The sequence below is a fragment of the Delphinus delphis genome, chromosome 11, assembly GCF_949987515.2.
Source record: "Delphinus delphis chromosome 11, mDelDel1.2, whole genome shotgun sequence".
NCBI classification, from domain to species: domain Eukaryota; kingdom Metazoa; phylum Chordata; class Mammalia; order Artiodactyla; family Delphinidae; genus Delphinus; species Delphinus delphis.
This window is the reverse complement of record NC_082693.1, coordinates 35,888,491-35,906,018: the sequence shown is the minus strand read 5'-3', so window position 1 is coordinate 35,906,018 and position 17,528 is coordinate 35,888,491. Positions and strand designations below refer to the sequence as shown.

Here is a 17,528-nt window from a genome sequence, read left to right as displayed (position 1 = left end):
AGGGAAGAGAAGTTACCTGAACTCTTCCTTTCTGTGGATGACATGGTGAAAGTAGGGTAGCAGGTGGGACACCATCACTGCCCTCAGCTACAAGGAGAGAGCTGGCACTGCTGGGAGTCCCTTCCATGAGACCCGTGGGCAAGGCTACCTCCAGAAATGAAGACTACCCCTGAGCCTTTCACTTATTGCACTGATAAATTCTTTTGATTATTCAGGTCACTTGATTTGACTTTCTGTCCCCTGTGACCAAAGTTTCCTAATTAAAACAGAAAGTCAAAAGTCAAGAAATATTAAAAAAATAAGAAGAAGAAGAACATTCTCTATTCCTTCTCTGGTCTTCCCCCAATACAGCCACGTAAGGGAAGCCATTGTCATGCACACATTTTAAGGCAGGTGGGCTTACGAATATCAGTGCAGGAGTGGATGATGACAGCACAGGGAAAGAGACTTCCAGTTTCAAAAGGCAGCAGTGCTAGCGATTTTACAGCTATGTGCAGTTGACAAACTTTAACTCATGAGTTTTGTATCATAATTGTCCCAGTCTCACTGAACGGGCAATTCAGTCCTTTTGGATCAAGAAGCCTTTTGGATCAAGAAGCATCAGATTCTTAAGAATCTGATGACAGTTATGGATTCCAGAGACCTGTAAATATGCAAATAAAACCTTTTCCCACACAGTTTAGGGGATCTAAGATGTCTCCCACTCCAAGCCCACCCATGGCGATCTACAGACCTAAGTTAAGAACCCAGGTGGTAGCCTGCGGTCCAGTGGTTAGGACTCTGTGCTTCCACTGCAGGGGACATGGTTCGATCCCTGGTGGGGGAACTAAGATCCTGCAAGCCGAGCCTCGTGGCCCAAAAAAAAAAAAAAAAAAAAAAAAAAAGGCCACCCTCCGTGCCTCAGACTCCCACAAGCCTCCTCAAAGATGCCTCACAGGGCTTCCCTGGTGGCGCAGTGGTTGAGAGTCCACCTGCCGATGCAGGGGACACGGGTTCGTGCCCCGGTGCGGGAGGATCCCACATGTCGCGGAGCTGCTAGGCCCGTGAGCCATGGCCGCTGAGCCTGCGCGTCCGGAGCCTGTGCTCCGCAACGGGAGAGGCCACAACAGTGAGAGGCCCGCGTAGCGCAAAAAAAAAAAAAAGATGCCTCACAGATACTGCCCTTTAAAGCAGGGGTCCACAATCCCTGGGCTGCTGACCGCTACCGGCCCGCAGCCTGTTAGGAACCAGCCCGCACCGCAGGAGGTGAGAAGCGGGCAAGGGAAGCTTCATCTGACGCTCCGCGTCGCTCCCCATCGCTCTCATTACTGGCTGAACCATCGCCCCCACCGTCCGTGGAAAAACTGTCTTCCACGAAACCGGTCCCTGGTGCCAAAAAGGTTAGGGACCGCGGCTTCAAAGAGCCCTTTCGAAACCCACCCCTCCCACTTGCAAAGCCTTTCACTCACTCATCTTCTAACGGCTGCAATAAAAATACGGCAGGAATCATGAAGAACATGAACAGAAACTTTTACTATTCTGTCATCAAAAATCAAGTATGATTTTATATGGTTACTGTATTTCCCTGTCCAATCAATTTTTTTTTTTTTTTGTCCAATCAATTTTTAAGCTACAGGAAAAGCTTTATACAGCATTTATATTGGATTAAAGTATTTGTGATTATTTCTATAAAACACAGGACAAAAGACCCTTAGTCTAATCTTTTTTATATACCACTCCTACAAGAAAATGAGCTTTAAGTTATTTAAGTATTTCTCTATACTGCACATTTCCAGGAGATTAAATGAGAGACAATCTGTACTATGTCTGAATCTCTCCCATTTAATCTGCAGTAATGAATTACACTAAAATATGTATCTATAAACATCTCTAATAAGACCAAAAAGGAGGTAAATTCAATCACTGCTTTATATTTGAGGAGAGATACGTAGAAAAATAAAATGCTTTATTCCAGATGGTCACGACTGGGTTAATACTAAGAAAGTGGTGCTTTTAAAAGTTCAGAATGCATGGTCAAGGTGACTCCTATGTACAATAAATTCATTTAGACTTCAGAAAGCTACAAAGCAATGTGTCACCATAATTATTTTATTATCCAAATAATCTCTTACTACTTGTGGACAAATAAAGTAACAAATAAATCAACACGGTATATAGAAGCCACAGATGATGGATTTTCTACATGTTTGCAAAATATTGATTAATATATACATTTCTATTCTAGCTGCAGATTAAAAGTCAGTAGTCACAATCAGCTTTTTTCAAAGGTTTGTGAAATACTGTAACCTTATTGTATAAAATTTAAAATTCTGAAGGGAACCTTTCTCAATCTCCTTTCAACTTCACATGTGAAAACTCATAAAGCTTAATAAAACAAATGACAGGGACACACACTAGCTCTATTAGAAGTCTGACAATCAACCTTATGTAGTCGGCCTATTCACGGCATTTATCGCTTTTTTGAAATAATTAAAACGTGAACCTGATGTCTTCTAGGTTCTGTCACAGCTGGGTTAGGAGCGTCTTGCCTGTGCGTTCACCTTAGCTAATTTCCCTCTCCTAAGGCAGGTGAGACCCCTCTCCCCATCATATACAGTCTCTGCCATTTCCAAAGACAGTCAGCCTGACCCAGGGGAGATCCAGGATGAGGCTGCAGAGGCGGCCTGGGGGGAAGGAGGCCTGGAAGCAAACGCCTGGACTAAGCCCAGTGCAGGAACCAAGAGGCAGGTCACCTGCCAGAGGATGTGGTAACCAAGGCATATGTGGAAGCAGACCAGCATGCTCGTTCAGAAACGCCACTGGCATCAGGAAGGGAAGGAAAAAGCTCAGAGTGGTTCTCTACTTTTTGGATTCTCAGCATATATTCAAATACTGGAAATTTTGACCAGGGTACTTTTCTTAAAGCTGTACGTGCACAAGATTAGGAAAATATCTTTTTTCCATATTGAAGAACGGGGAAGGAAGGTCTCCAGCCACAGTCATCAGCACTCGCAGCTGAGTACCAGCTTGGGTCAGTTACCTCGATGCTCAACTAGGTCCCTTCCCAGCACTGGGGAACTGCTTTTGAATAGAACTGTTTACTGCCAGGCGCAGATTTCCTCCTTGCCCAGGAGGTGGTTTGCCCACATTCCAGTAAACACTTTGATCTTTCTTAGGTGCCGGGCTGAAGTTAAGTCTCCTATCTCTTACTGCAGGAAACTGTATCCCACTCTTACTCAGCCCCACTTATAGCAGCCAGCACGGCATGACTAATGAAATGGACTGGAAAGAAATACAGCCTGATGGCAATTTAGGGTCCAAGATTTACGGTACCACTGATAAGCACAGCTAAAGAAAGGAACAGAGGCACAGCTCACGTTATTAAATCTGGGGACACGGGCAGGCCATGATTACGGTCTGCTCCTGGCGAGGGACAGGGGGCACCACATAGGGGGAGGAAGGACTTCACTTCCCAGGCATGAGAGCTATCAGGAGACACTGATGGGACTAAGACAGGACCTGAAGAACTAGGGATACTGATGTTCTAGGCATGTTTCTGAGAAAGGAGTTTAGGCAACTGGAGAAAAAAAGGACAAGCCAACTTACCTGAACTGAACCACAAACACAAGGTTGATGCTGCACTGATACTAAAGGCTGAATTATAAAATCCTGCTTGCCTGGAGTCAGAATTGGTTCCAGAGACTGCTGAGTGGCTGAGCCAGGAGGTGGGAATCAAGGGGGTGGGGGCCAGGTGGGGGGACTGTGAAGGCTGGAATCCAGGCAGAGTCTAACAGCCTGCTTTAACCCAAGCAGTGGGGATGACTAATAGTGGAAACCAGGCTCAAGAAATCATGAGTCACTCTTAAAGGAAACCAACGTCAGTGGCAATAACTTCTCTGGGAGCTTGCAACACATGTGCTAGAACAAATATTTTGGAATCGAGTATCTTGCACCGACACTGACCCGCTCCTTCATTTTGGATAGGTCACCATTACTGTTTTTGTTCTCAGAGCTCTTCAATTACCGAATGAGGCTAATAATATCTGTTTAGAATATTTTTACCAGTTAAAAAAAAAATCAGTAAGAACTGACCTTTTGGAAAAATGAATTATTATCACACTTGAACTCCTTACACTGGAGGAAAGAGCCCACAAACGGTCCACTCTGGACGAGTACACTCATCAGTAAAATCATCAGCAGACCAGTGCCCAGAATGAATGTGCTGTTTGGTTTCACACCACAGCAGGCAGTTAAAATCTGAATTTCTATAAAGTGAGATACGAGTTAATTTTCCTCATACATTCCCTTCCAACTTAAAGGGAACATCTGCCAATTTCCTATTACAGGCAAGGCATTGTATGAGCTTCTAAAAAGATTACAAAGCACGAAAATAACTAAGACCAAAAAGTACTTGACTTTAGAGTAAAAATAGAATTAAAAGGTTAAGTATTGTTAGTTTGCTCCTTATCCGAGATGTAATATGTTAAGACGTAATTCAAAATATTTTTCCAGATATTCTTATAGTTAAAAATATACTACACTGCTATTGATACCCACAACATGGATGAATCTCCAAAAATATTATGCCAAGTGAAAGAAGCCAGCTACACAAGACTATATTCTCTGATTCCATTTATATGAAGTTTAAGAACAGGTGAAACCAATTTATGGTAGTAGATGTCATTAAGTGTTTGCCTGGATTGGGGGGTGGTGACAGCCTGAAATGAAAGGACTATGAAAATGTCCTCTGTCTTATTTTGGGTGGGTGGTTACAGAATTGTCAAAATTTACTAAACTGAACTGTGCATTTTATAGTATGTAAAATATGCCTTTTACATGTTAAAAAATAACACTGGACTAAATAAACATTACTAGAATGGAGGGTTCAGATAAAAGCATGGCAAAGGGTTAATGATAGGATCTCTTATACTTGATCTCAATGGCATTTATAAGGAAAACAGGCTCCATCTGAAAGGAATTAGTTGTAATGGATATAACAATAAGTTGAACAATACAGTCATATTGCCTGCTAGATTTCAGTCATGTATGAAAAGATCCTAACACAGAAAAATAACAGGATTTTTTAAGAGTAAATGGAAACAATTTGCATCTGCTTCTTTCTGTCCTATCAACTGAAAACAAAAGAAGTTTTAACTTGCATCTTCCATATTACTCTAATACCAGGGTACTGGCTACTCACAGTGAAGGAATTCTGGAGAGTGTTTCTCTATTTTTTTAATTTTCTTTTCAATATTTTTTTATTGAAGTATAGTTGATTTACCCTGTTGTATTCATTTCTGCTGTACAGCAAAGTGATTCAGTTACACATATATATACAGTCTTTTTTTATATTCCTTTCCACAGTTTATCACAGGATATTGAATACAGTTCTCTGTGCTATACAGTAGGACCTTATTGTTTAGAGAGTGTTTCTCTAGTATTAGGATTTCTCAAGGGGAGAAATTCTTGAGGGAGCACCTCAGGGTCTCTGTGGGGCTTTTCCACCATCACACAAATTCTGATTCATGCTTCAGGGCCTTGGTTATGACTCTCAGCCAAAGTCGGTCACTTCCAAACAGGAATGAGTCACACCCCACAGCGACCTGTGCAGGAAGACCAGAGAAGCAGCTCCCGGCTGAGAGTCTAGAAAAGGCATTCTTATTAGCTCCCGGCCCCGTTCAAGTCAGGAGAGGAAAGGATGGAGCACAGGAACAAGAGGTACCTACCCCATCTACCCATCCTCCTCTGACAGCTCAGGGAAAACGCACAGAATTGCTTGCACCCAACCTCACCTTCTCCTTCAACTTCAGTTAGAAGATTATGCTACACTGAGCTACAAAGACAGACAGAAAGGAACTGGGAGTGACCCACGAGGTTTTGCTGCTTTCCAATGCAGTGCTGACATTTTAGCCCATCTACCAAGGAAAGGAGAGGCACAGAACCGGAAGTACAGCAGTAATGCTACTTGCTCACCTTCGCAAGGTGCGTTAACAGCTACTGAAATCAATACAAAGAAAGTTCCTGCGTGGAGGAACTTCCCCCAGTACAGCTGAAGTTGTGAGCCTGAAAACACGTGCGGCGTTTTACAGGTTAATCTAATGTACATCTTGAGCCTTCTTGTAGACCTGCTTTTTAAAGATTATAGTCTAAGTCCATGCTATTTTTAGAATTATGAGAAAAACAGCTGTACTTGTCAGCCATCCCCCAGGGAGGGCCCAGCCCCCTAAACCGGCTTTGGATACACCCCACTTCTGTCCTCGGCTGTGTTATCCTGGTTCTGTCTCTTTTTTCACAATCTTTACATATAATTTGCTGGTGATCGGTGGGCATGTTTGTCTTCCCTGCCAGCATGGCTACTCGTCGAGGGCAGAGGCCGTTTCTTCTGTCTTGTGTATTAAATTCCTAGTGCCCAGCACAATGCCTGGCACAGAGAAGGTGCTAAACTGACATTAGGTAAATGAATGGATTTCCACATGCATTTTTGGGTTTTATTTGATCACTTATTAGAATATAAGCTCCACCGATAGATGCGATCTTCTCTCCCTGGTTCTATCCTCAGACCTTGAATAGCACATGACCTATAGGAAGTCTTCAGAAAATATTTACTCAATTAATAAAGATTGTGAGATAAGATCAAGCCAGTGCTCTGAGCTAAATGAAATCTCTATGTACATGACTTTTTAAAAAAGCAATAGACCTGATTTAGGAAGGCCACTGCTAGCAATTCCATGATCAGCTTGCAAAGGGATTTCTGTGTGTGTGCCAAAGTCAGTCAGTATGGTGACTGAACTCTTCAAAGTAAGTATTTTGGAGTAGAAAACAAGCCACTAGCCACAGTTTAGGCAACTGTAACCCTCAGGAAAACCATGATTACCCCACTGCTCAAAAGCCATTTGCTGTGTTGCTCACCCTTAGAGTGGAGGGCAAAGCCTGTTAGAAATGTTCACGTCTCCTCTGTGATTTGTAAGCTGCAATATGCCTGTTATAGAAGCATGTACCCAGTGAGTACTAAATACTACCTAAATTTAAATGGAGGCAGGAAATATGAGACAATCTGGCATCTTGTGGATGAAGGATAGGCTGAAACCCAGGGGACAACAGGAACTGCAGTTCTAAGTGCAGTTAACTGAAGGATGTAACTCTGGCTTTTACTGAAAAGTCACTTCTAGGAAAGCCTTACTTATGAAGCAAATAACCTTAAACTCTACTGTATTTGGGGATTAAAAAGAGCCTTCTTCCTTTGCTTTTGCTCTCACCTACCCAAATGGAATGGAATGTCTAACTTTTCTTAGGTCTGATGCTGCTAGAGGGGGCCTGGCAGTGTTTAATTTCTAACAAACTGATGTAGGCTGAATCATTCCCAAACTTCAAGCTTACAAAATGAGAAACATTATTTCATATACCTATTTTGCAAATTAGGTATGGATTATTTTTTTTATATCACTAAATTCAAAACAATTCAAACCATAAGGGTAGCAATTTCTCTGTGTGTTCATGTCTTCTGTTCTATCATTTTGATCCGTATCACATCCGTCTCTTTTAACAGGTTTCACTTCAAACTTTTCAATAAAACTCAATGAACAGACATTTTAGTCTTGTAGGCAAATTAAACATTTTAGAATTTTCCCATTTAAAAGAACTGACCATTCACATAAGCAAAATTACATATTTATTTAAAACTACATATTTTATTAAGTTTATTTCATTGAAAGTTCACATGATCAATATCAACTTTACCCTTTAGACTTTGATAAAAGATACTTTCAAAATCTTAAATTTGCTAGATTAAGAAATGCTCCTATTTCTCACACATTTTCTTTAGTGTAAAGGCTATCAAAGTATCATTTAAATTTCATTATATCTTGATCCTATATTCTCTTACCTTTCTTACTAAAATTATATATATTCAAAGGGATGATACAATTCTATTGTGAAATCCATCTACTGGAAAATCCAACTTAGCTTACGCCAGTCACTTACATTTCCCCATTTTTAGTTGCTTTATCAGGACTGTCACTATTATTTATTGGCCTATTATGTGCCTGGAACTGTTCCTCATCCTTTTATATGTTAACTTTAAACTTTATAACAATTCCATAAAGCATCATTACCCTTTCTGTATTATTATCTCTACTACACTTTTCTAATATGGAAACCAAGGCTCCAAAGTTTTATGAACCTGTCCAAGGGTTGATCTGTATCCAAAGGCCTACCTTTCCAATCATAGCACAGAGCTCTTCAATAGTCAATATCTTTCATTCATCTACTCATTCATTCAACAAAATTGTATTGATCGCCTATGCTGTGCCAGGCATTAAGCTGCTCACTGAGATGATAGCCTCAAGATGCTCACAGTTCAATGAAAACGACAAAAAATGACAGCTATATAAGTGGAAGAATGGTAAAACTGCTAATAAAAAGCAAAAGAGATACGTCTGAGTTAAAATATAGGTAAAAGCAGCTATCTATAATACTAACGTTAGCTCATAATTATGGAGGGCTTTTAGTGTATCAGGCACCACAATCCTGCAAAGTAAGCTTTTTAAAATCGTCATTTTTAACACAATCACCTTTGAAGTAGGTTCTAATATTAGCTCCATTTTACAGAGGAGGAGAAAGTTATGTTAATCACTCAAGGTCACACCATTAGTGAATGTCTGGACTAGAATTTGAACTTATACCTGTCTAAAACGTAAGTTTAAGTAGTGGTGCCCTCCACCTCTGCAGACCCAGGCTAAGTGTCGGACAAAAGTACTGAGTCAGAGGCAAGATAACAGACTCAACTGGGGAGAAGGAGCTGACGTGGATAAATAAAAAGGACCACAGGCCAGCAGAGTGGCCCCTTTCTCCCTCACCACAGATATTCGTAGTCCAACAGGATGCAGGTCCACATCCTTGGCCAAGGTGAGGCTGTCTGTAACAGACGGTGGAAATGATCTTCCAACGCAGGGAAGAGTCATCCTTCTCTTTTGCCTCCAGTATAAGTACCTCTAATGAAATTCAGGTTTTCATCTGCAAATCCAAACCTCAAGAAAAGATCATTTTCACCTGATCCCTAATACCTACACTTATCCAGGGCTTTGTTGGGTGGGGGGGGGTGGGGAATCCCTGGGGCCTCGCCTCTCCTTCTTCCCTCCAGATCCAAGCGGATGTCGATTCCCAAGGCATCCATCCCCCAGCCCTCTGAGAGCGGGGTTTGAGTATGCCGAGGCAACAAGGGGCTGAGAAGGTCCCCTCTGAGAAAGGCAGGATAATCTCCAATTCTAGAAGACATTAAGAGGACGAGCGGCCAAGACTGACAGTGCCTGCATATGTACAATGATCAGAAATTGGGAAAGGGGTGGTGGGAAGGATGTCAAAGTCAAGTCAAAGGTTTTTAACACCAGGTCAACAATCTCCCTTCACTGCCTGTGACTTCCCTCTCTCCACGGAATGGGGAACACTATGAAAGATCCTCCATGTTTCCACAATTCAGTAGTGACAATGGAGAATCTCATCATCAATCGTTCTCTCCTCAGTTCTCCTGTGATATTCTAAAGGCTCAATTTGTAATAAAAGCTATTCACTTCTTAAAAAAAGTCTTCTTCCTCACTTCTTATGCATTCAGTTACATGGTGACACATGGGGGCATACATACTTGGTAAGAACTGCCTGACAGCAATTGGGAGGATAGGATAAGCCACATGTGCTACCAATGGAAATACAATCCCTACATTTATAAGCCATTTATTGGGAGCCAAGTGTCAGCTGTTGGAACCTTTTGCTAAGATTCCCTGAAAGAGATTCCCCCTGAAATAGGTTTCCCGGAATCTGAATAACACTGTCATTCTGTCAGAAGATCAGTAAGAGTATAGGAAAGCACACTCAGTGATTATCTCTTTGCAGAAACCACATGCTATTCTTCAACTCTTTTATCTTTAAGTACATGTGTCTGCAGCACAGCCACGGTCATGATCACCCTTAACCTGACACTTAGTGGACAGTTCCTGCATGCATAATATGACACAGAACAACACAAAACCAGGCAAGGACTTAGAGCTCTCCAAGGTTAAGAGTAACAGTTCCATATGTATAGCTGATTCACTTTGTTATACAGCAGAAGCTAACACACTATTGTAAAGCAATTATACTCCAATAAAGATGTTTAAAAAAAAAAAAGAGTAGCAGTTCCCATGACTGCTTTTAAATAAAAAAATTCATTATGATGGTGATATTGTAACTGCCACTCAGGTCGTGTGAGTGAAAAGGCCCCACACCCCCCATTGTACATGCCTTCTTGCATCCTCCTAGCAACCCCACATGGCTGAAAAGACAGGCTGAGAAGCCAAGAAGCTTGCCCCAGGTGATAGATTCTAGGTGCCAAAGCCAACCGCTAATTGAGGTCTTCTGACTGCAGGCCTGTCTCCTTCCCTCCTCACAGTTCTCCATCAGCACAGCCTTCACAGGCTCTTTCTTCCTTTTTGTTTTTCAAATGTCCTCTTTAGGGATTAACTTTCCCCAAAGAAACCAAGAAACTCAGTCTTTAAAATCTACTTTCCCTAAGTAGCATCTAAGATCAGTGAGCTTACACTGTTTCTTCACTATTTGTATTACTTAGAAACAAAGGTGGGTTTTATTTGTTGGTTTTTCTTTTGTTTCTTTAGAAAAAAGTATCTTATGTTTTACACAGATTGAGCATTCAGGAATTGTTTAATAAGTAACAGTAGAAGGAAATAAAATGATACAACAAATGAATGCAATTGTTTAAAATCATAATATAAATTATAATAAAACACTGAAAATAATGTTAAGGGTCTGAGTTTTATACGTGGGGAGGGTGTATTTTTTTTTTAATTTAGTGGGGAATAATTTTTCTTAAAAACGTTGCAGAAATCAGAAAAAAAATTTTTTAATGCTTAAGTCTGTGTCTATGGGATGCCACAAGAAAAATCTAACCATCACCCTGTCTGTGCAAAGCCAAAGACTATTTTTCAAACGTCTAGATAGAATGTCTGAAGAATCATAAAAAAAATCAATTATGTAAACACAATCTTAGTTTATATAAAACAAGCTTTATAAACAAGCCTGTAATTTGCATAATTGTACTTTGTGAAAGAACATCTATTTACATGACTTTGACCTTTGGCTAAAGTTCTGCCAAAGTTAAAATAAAAATTATAGAAAAGAGAATTTTAATGACTAATATCCTTTCTTCCCCCAATTTCAAGTATTTGTATTTTTAAATAATGTAGGAAATAGTAGAGTTTCAATGTCTCAGATTGAAAGCATTAAATATAAAAGCAACATCTGGACTTCACAAAAGAATATATTTTCTTTCATTTGTATTTTTGGCTGCTGAATAACTTACTGCAGCAAGTTCTTTCAATTAGTATTCAGACATGTAGCCAGGGCAGTAATAAGACCACGGCAGAGAAAGTTGCCTATTAACCCTTCAACTTGTCTTCTGTGCAAACGTTCTATCTGATTTGGGGCTGAATAGTATTTGGATTGCTCTTTGGTACATGTCCAAAATATTCTATTGTTGACATTTTCACCTAGTATTTAAACTGGCTGCTCCTTGGGATGGCTGCTAAATAATTTTAGTTGCCTTTAAAAAAGCAAGACAAAACTAAAAGAAAAGCAATAATGGCATAAGACAATCACTTGACTGTATTAAATTCTCACAACCTCTACATTTACATATGAGTTACCAATCAGTCAAGAAGTACGTTTCCTTGGTTGAAGGTGATTGGAAATGATGTTTTTCTGTTCTAAAAATCGTGATTTTTGCACAGACCCAGCCCTGAATGATTTGTATCAAAAGCAGATCAAGCAGCTTAAATCTTATAGCAAACAAAGCTTCCTGTTACAATCTAAAAAACAATCCCTTAACAAATGTTTGGGACTATGTGAAAAGCATTACTATACGTAGGCTGTAGCATACAAAGGGAAATAAGATAGCACTTCTCCCCCTAAGACTATACGTTTTAAGATTTACTGAATTGACTGGAATACAAAACACAAACTGATATGTATGATAACATAAGAAAACCTTAAGTATTAGCTAGAGTGGAAACTTCTATAAAATACAATGATTTTAATCTAACTTGCTACAAATAACGCTTTGAGAGTTCAAGACCATCCTTTAACTTAAAGCCTGACTGTGGAATTCTTAACAGTATAGTATAATCTTCCCCCAAGAATGTCAGAATTTAAATAGTATCTCTGAGGGAAATCTTCACAGGAGCTTTTAGTCTAAATTTCTTGGTTTCTAAGAGGAAAAAACACAAATATACAGCAATCAACATACGTGACTGTTACAACCCCTTGAGAAAAAAAAAGGGGTGGGGGGCATGTGTGTAGAACTCTTTTCCTCTTTTAGAGCTCTGTTTGTGTCAGATCCAAAGAATAATGAGACTTGTAAGACGAGACTGGGGAACCTTTTGGAAAGCAATTATTTGACTTGAGAGTCAGAACATGGAAGATAAATTGTGACTGTGGATTTGAAACTGAAAATAATAAAAGGTTTATGCAACAGGGTAAGACTGACTGTGTTCAAAGAGAATGACTTTAAGAATAGTTTGCTTTGTTTTTAGCTGTCATACCCTGGTAAAGAATACACACACACACACACACACACACACACACACACACACGCACCCCATTTACACTTGTCATAGCAAATAAGGCAAGGGCAGCATCAAGGGTGATTTGTTGAGAAATCAGGGAACATTTAGGAATGCTCAGGACACTCTACTGTTCTAGCTCCTTCCCTCACCTATCTGGTTATTCGTCCAGGGCTGGCATAGGCACTGCCTCTGTAGAGCCATCCTGGATTCCCCTAAGCAAGGTTACATGTTTTATCCTTGGTACCACCACTGACCCTGGTACACATCTTGATTACAGTACAGCATTAATCACAGATGACTGCAATTATCTATTCATATATCTGCTTCCTTCCTAGATAGTGAGGTTCCAGAGGTCAGGGACCACAGAACCTAGAAGAGTTCCTGGAAGAGTATGTACAATCAACGTTTTTATAGCAGATGACTGTGGGCATCTCCAGGTGCCAAAGAAGAGAACTCCATGAGGGCCATAAAAACCACTAAGCATTATGTTTATTATTCATTTATTTATTTAATTAAATAAATTTACTTAATTAAATAATTTAATTTATTTGTTTAATTATTCAAAGTAATTCATTTATTCTTTCTTTCAACAATGATTTGCTTGGCTTCCACTGAATATCAAGCACCATTCCAAGCACTAGGGACATAACTTAGAACAGAAAGTACACAAAACAGCTGCCTTTGAGAAGCTTTCACTTTAGAGGGTGAGGAAGTGAGAATTTTCTTAAATTATAGTAATGGAATGTCTACAACATTTGGGATATTTTGCATGACCTAGTCTCAGTCCCCAAGAAATTTACATTCTAGTTGGGAGGATTAATTAATGCAAAGATAATGAATAGCAAAAATACAAGGTGAATGCTAATTGCATGGAACAGAAAAATAAGGGGTGTGAGCATTCATCGGTGGGTGCTTTGGGCTAGAGGGAACAATAGCTTCCTGGGATTGTGACAGGTTTAGAAGGAGAGAGAGCTGCTGAGAAAGAGGAGAGTCCAGTATTACTGGGAAGGGGAATGGTCTGAGCTAAAGCAGAGAAGAATGTAAGGCTTGTTGGAACAATACAAAATTCTCCCCTCCTGCACATCTGTTCTCCTCCACCTGCCACTGCCCTCAAGTCCAAGAGTCATCCCAGGCTCCTCTCTGCTTGCTGGACACATTCGATCTCCAAGACCTTGGAGATGCTGCCTCTTTCATGAGCTCTCAGACCCACTCCTCTCTATTCTCATGGCCACTGCAGGCCATTTCTGAACCTGACTACCAGAAAGGCTTACCTCAAGCATCTCCCCTCTCCAACCCATTTCCCAATGCACTGCCAGGGAGATCTTTCCAAAAGCAAATTTGATTCTATCACTCCTTTCCGTATAACCTTTCTGGAGCTCCAAATCACCTACAGGGTAAAATCCAAAACCCTTAAAACGTTTGGAGGATTCTTCATGGTGCCACACCCCCCTGCCTTCCCAGCCTCGTGACTGCTCCCTTCCACCATAGGCAGTACTTGAAACTCCAGACTCTCCTCCTGCCCTTTATGCCTGCCTGCTTCTTCAGCACCTGGCCCAACAATCTCTTCTTTGCAGCGGTCTCCCATCCTCCTCCACAGCTGTGTATGTACCTCAATAACAGCACTTACTGCAATGGTTGGTTCCATGGGACCCACCTCTCCATAGCCAAAGCATGCATCTTACTCATTTTTTGCCTCCCAACACCTAATCCTACAACTACAAAAGTATTAATTTCAGTAGACTATGGAGGGTGGGATGCAAGAAGAGTAGAGATATTTAACTTTTTCTTAAATATATCTATACTGTTTGACTTGATACAACTATCAGGTTAATACAAACTAGCCCAAGTTAGTTTTCTTTCTAAATTGAGATCTACTGATGGCAGGTTGGAACAAAGCTCAAAGTCTCTCGCTTACTTCAATTTCCATTTGGGTTTTTACCCTTATTTATTTACAACTGTCAGTGTAAACAGTGACACCTCACCATAACAGATGAGTGTTTTCCTATGAAACAGACTGTGCTAATTTTATTGTAACTTTTTAAAGTTTGTTCCTATGATTTATATTGTATGCAATCATGATTTACTACCGCAGCCTGCTAAATAGTAGCATTATATATTATGACAGCTGGAGTGACCCGCTGAAAAGGGCATCAGTATGCACAGGTCTTGCAAGTCAGAAAACCTGGGTTTGAATCTTAATAAGCTGTGTGAGAAGCTAGGCAGATGAACCTGTGAGCGTCAGTTTTCTCTCCTATAAAAAAGAATACTACTATTTGCTCCCTCCATAAGAATGGACACCTAATAAACTGTTCTCAAGTGAATGAAAGGTAATGCTAAACCATGGAGTATAATCCCTTCTATTAAATTTGTTTTTGGATTTAAACGAGCAGTGCCTACAATAGCCAAGATATGGAAAGACGTTAATTGTCTGTCTACAGATGAATGGACAGAGATGATGTGTCATATATATATATATGTAATGGAATATTATTCAGCCATGAGAAAGAAGGAAATCCTGTCATTTGCAACAACAAGCAAATGGAACTTGAGGGCATTATGTTAAGTGAAATAAGGCAGAGAAAGACAAATACTGTATGATATCACTTATATGTGAAATATAAAAAAGGTGAACTCACAGAAACAGTAGAATGTGGGGGGGGGGGGGCGGGGGAGGTGAGGAGATACTGGTCAAAGGGTACACTTCCAGTTAGAAGATGAATAAGTTCCAGGGATCTATTTCCAGCAGAGTGATTAGAGTTCATAATACTGTATCTTATACTTTGAGAGAAGATCTTAAATGTTCTCGCCACAAAAAATTAAGTGACACAATTAAGTGACGTTGCAGAGGTGTTGGCTAACTCTATGGTGGTAATCATTTTGCAACTTAAAAATGTGTCAAATCAAGACGTTGTACACCTTAAACTTACACATTGTTATATGTCAATTATATCTCAATAGAGCTGGAAAAACCAGAAAAATAAATAAATGAGCAGAACCTAAAACGTGAACGAAAAACCACATCTATCTCCTAAAATGACTTCTAAAGTTATTAGAGAAGAAGGTATTAGAGAAGCATATATTAGAGAAAAGTATTAGCACATGAGCAGGAACTGTTACGTTCTTAAAACTGATTTGGCGTCCAGGAAACTGAGTCGGAGTCTGCCTAGTAATTTAACTGCTCGTCTTCCGGACGGACCCAATATGCCATCATTCCCTGGCAGTGTTCTCTTTAGGGACCAGATTTTCTCCCCACTGCTCCAATTGCTCTCGCCTTCCTCACCTCCTCCCACTCCGTTTGTTTGTTTAACTCTTAAACAGCTCTCCCTCCGTTCTGTCCACTCTTTCTAAGCACTTTTAACCAGAAATGGGGCACCGGGGCCCTCTGGACGGGTAGGAAATGCCTTGCGGTCCACCCAGACTAAGGGCTTCCTCCTCCCATCCGTTCCCCCGCGGGCGCTGCTGATGGAAAAAGGATCCCGGCCCGCGCCCAGCGGCCACAAATTAGTTCCCGGGCCGCCCCACCCAGGCCCAACCCTCCGTCCCAGAGCCACGCCGTTTGCTTTCACCTTAAGGAGGATTCAGGCGGGTCACACCCCTGCTCTCCCAACCCGGGCGCGCTCCCCGAACCCCGCCCACGGGCTCGCCGCCCACGCCTGTTCGAGCCGGAGAAAATGACCCAAAAGTTGTTTTTCTGAGTCAAGACTTCCGCGCTCGGGGGCGTCCCCGTATCTACCGTGACTACTCAGGGGCCGCGTCCCTCGCCCGTCCGGAAACTGACCTAGGGGCCGATGCGTACCCCGCGCCTCCCCGGCTTTCCCGGGGGCCGCCCGCTCGCCCGGCGGTCAGCGGCGCGAGGCAGCCGCACTGCGGCCCGGGGCGTGCGGCGCGGGCTTCCCCCCACCCCCACGGCCCCCCGCACCCGAGCTCCTCTGAGCGGCCGAGGGTCCCCGCCAACTTCCATTCCCGAGGGCGCGGCGCCCACGCGCAGTCCCCGACTTCTCCCGCTTTGGCTCGGGCTTTCGGGAGCGGACGCGGGGCCCGGCGTCAGCTCACCCCCGGAACCCGCGGCTCACCGATATCCCCATCGTCGTCGTCGTCCTCCTCCAGCTCCATTTCTAGCAGACCGTCCCTGGTCATCATTTGCATGGCTCCCCCCGGAGGCGGCTCGGAACTTGGCGCGAAGTTGGGGGCTTTCGGGGTCCGGAACGACGGCGCTCGGGCGAGGCCGGCGCCCGGGCGGGGACGGCGGGGCGCGTCTCGCTCCCGGCTCAGGGGCCGCTGTACTCAGCCCGCGCTCGGGGAAGCCGAGCCCAAGCGGCCGCCGACCCGAGCCTTAGAGCCCAAGGCAGCCTCTGGCCACCGGAGCCGGGCCCGGCCACTGAGCATGCCCAGTGAGCGCCGAGGCTCGCTGAGGAATGATTGAACTTCCCCTGGTTTATAGGCTCTCAGAAGGAAGTCGGGAGCAGAGAGGGAGTAGCCGGCGCCCGCGTTGTGCACGCGACTGAACTCGCCGCAGGGGGAGGCGAGAGCACGCGAGGGTGGGAGTGGGCAGGGTTCCCCCGAACGTTGCCTCCAAACGAGGCAGCTTTCTGTTCCAAGGTCATATATGGGCACGTCCGGAGCCTCGCTCTCTTTGACATATGTTACGAGAGAGGGGGGAAACGCTGCTGGAGCTCCCAGGCAGGACCCTGAAGGAGAGCGCGTTTGCATGGTGTTTAAAGACGAAGTGGGGGCCAATGGAGGATGTTGTTAAAGTATCAATTACTCTGACTCCAAGTGGGGGAACGTGTATTCTGTAGGGGAATGGGGAGGGGGCAATTACAGAGGAGGTCAAACTCGTAGATGAGAAACAACTGAAAAAAGACCAAGAGAGCGAGACCTAAAGAAACACGTTCACAAAAGGCAGGAGGATTTCCGCCTCAAGTGAGGTTAGGAGGCTGG

The 17,528-nt window shown here is 42.6% G+C and overlaps 1 protein-coding gene across 3 annotated transcripts in view; it reads right to left on the bottom strand.

The window, feature by feature from the left end:
- The window catches only part of ANO6 (anoctamin 6), a 200,644-nt gene extending 183,633 nt beyond the window's left edge, over window positions 1-17,011 (bottom strand). For all 3 annotated transcript variants that reach the window (XM_060024616.1, XM_060024618.1, XM_060024619.1), the window contains exon 1: window positions 16,661-17,011. In XM_060024616.1, the coding sequence (XP_059880599.1) occupies window positions 16,661-16,733 (73 nt within the window). In that variant the 5' untranslated portion in view covers window positions 16,734-17,011. The remainder of the gene's footprint in view (window positions 1-16,660) is intronic.
- Between the last annotated feature and the right edge of the window lie 517 nt (window positions 17,012-17,528).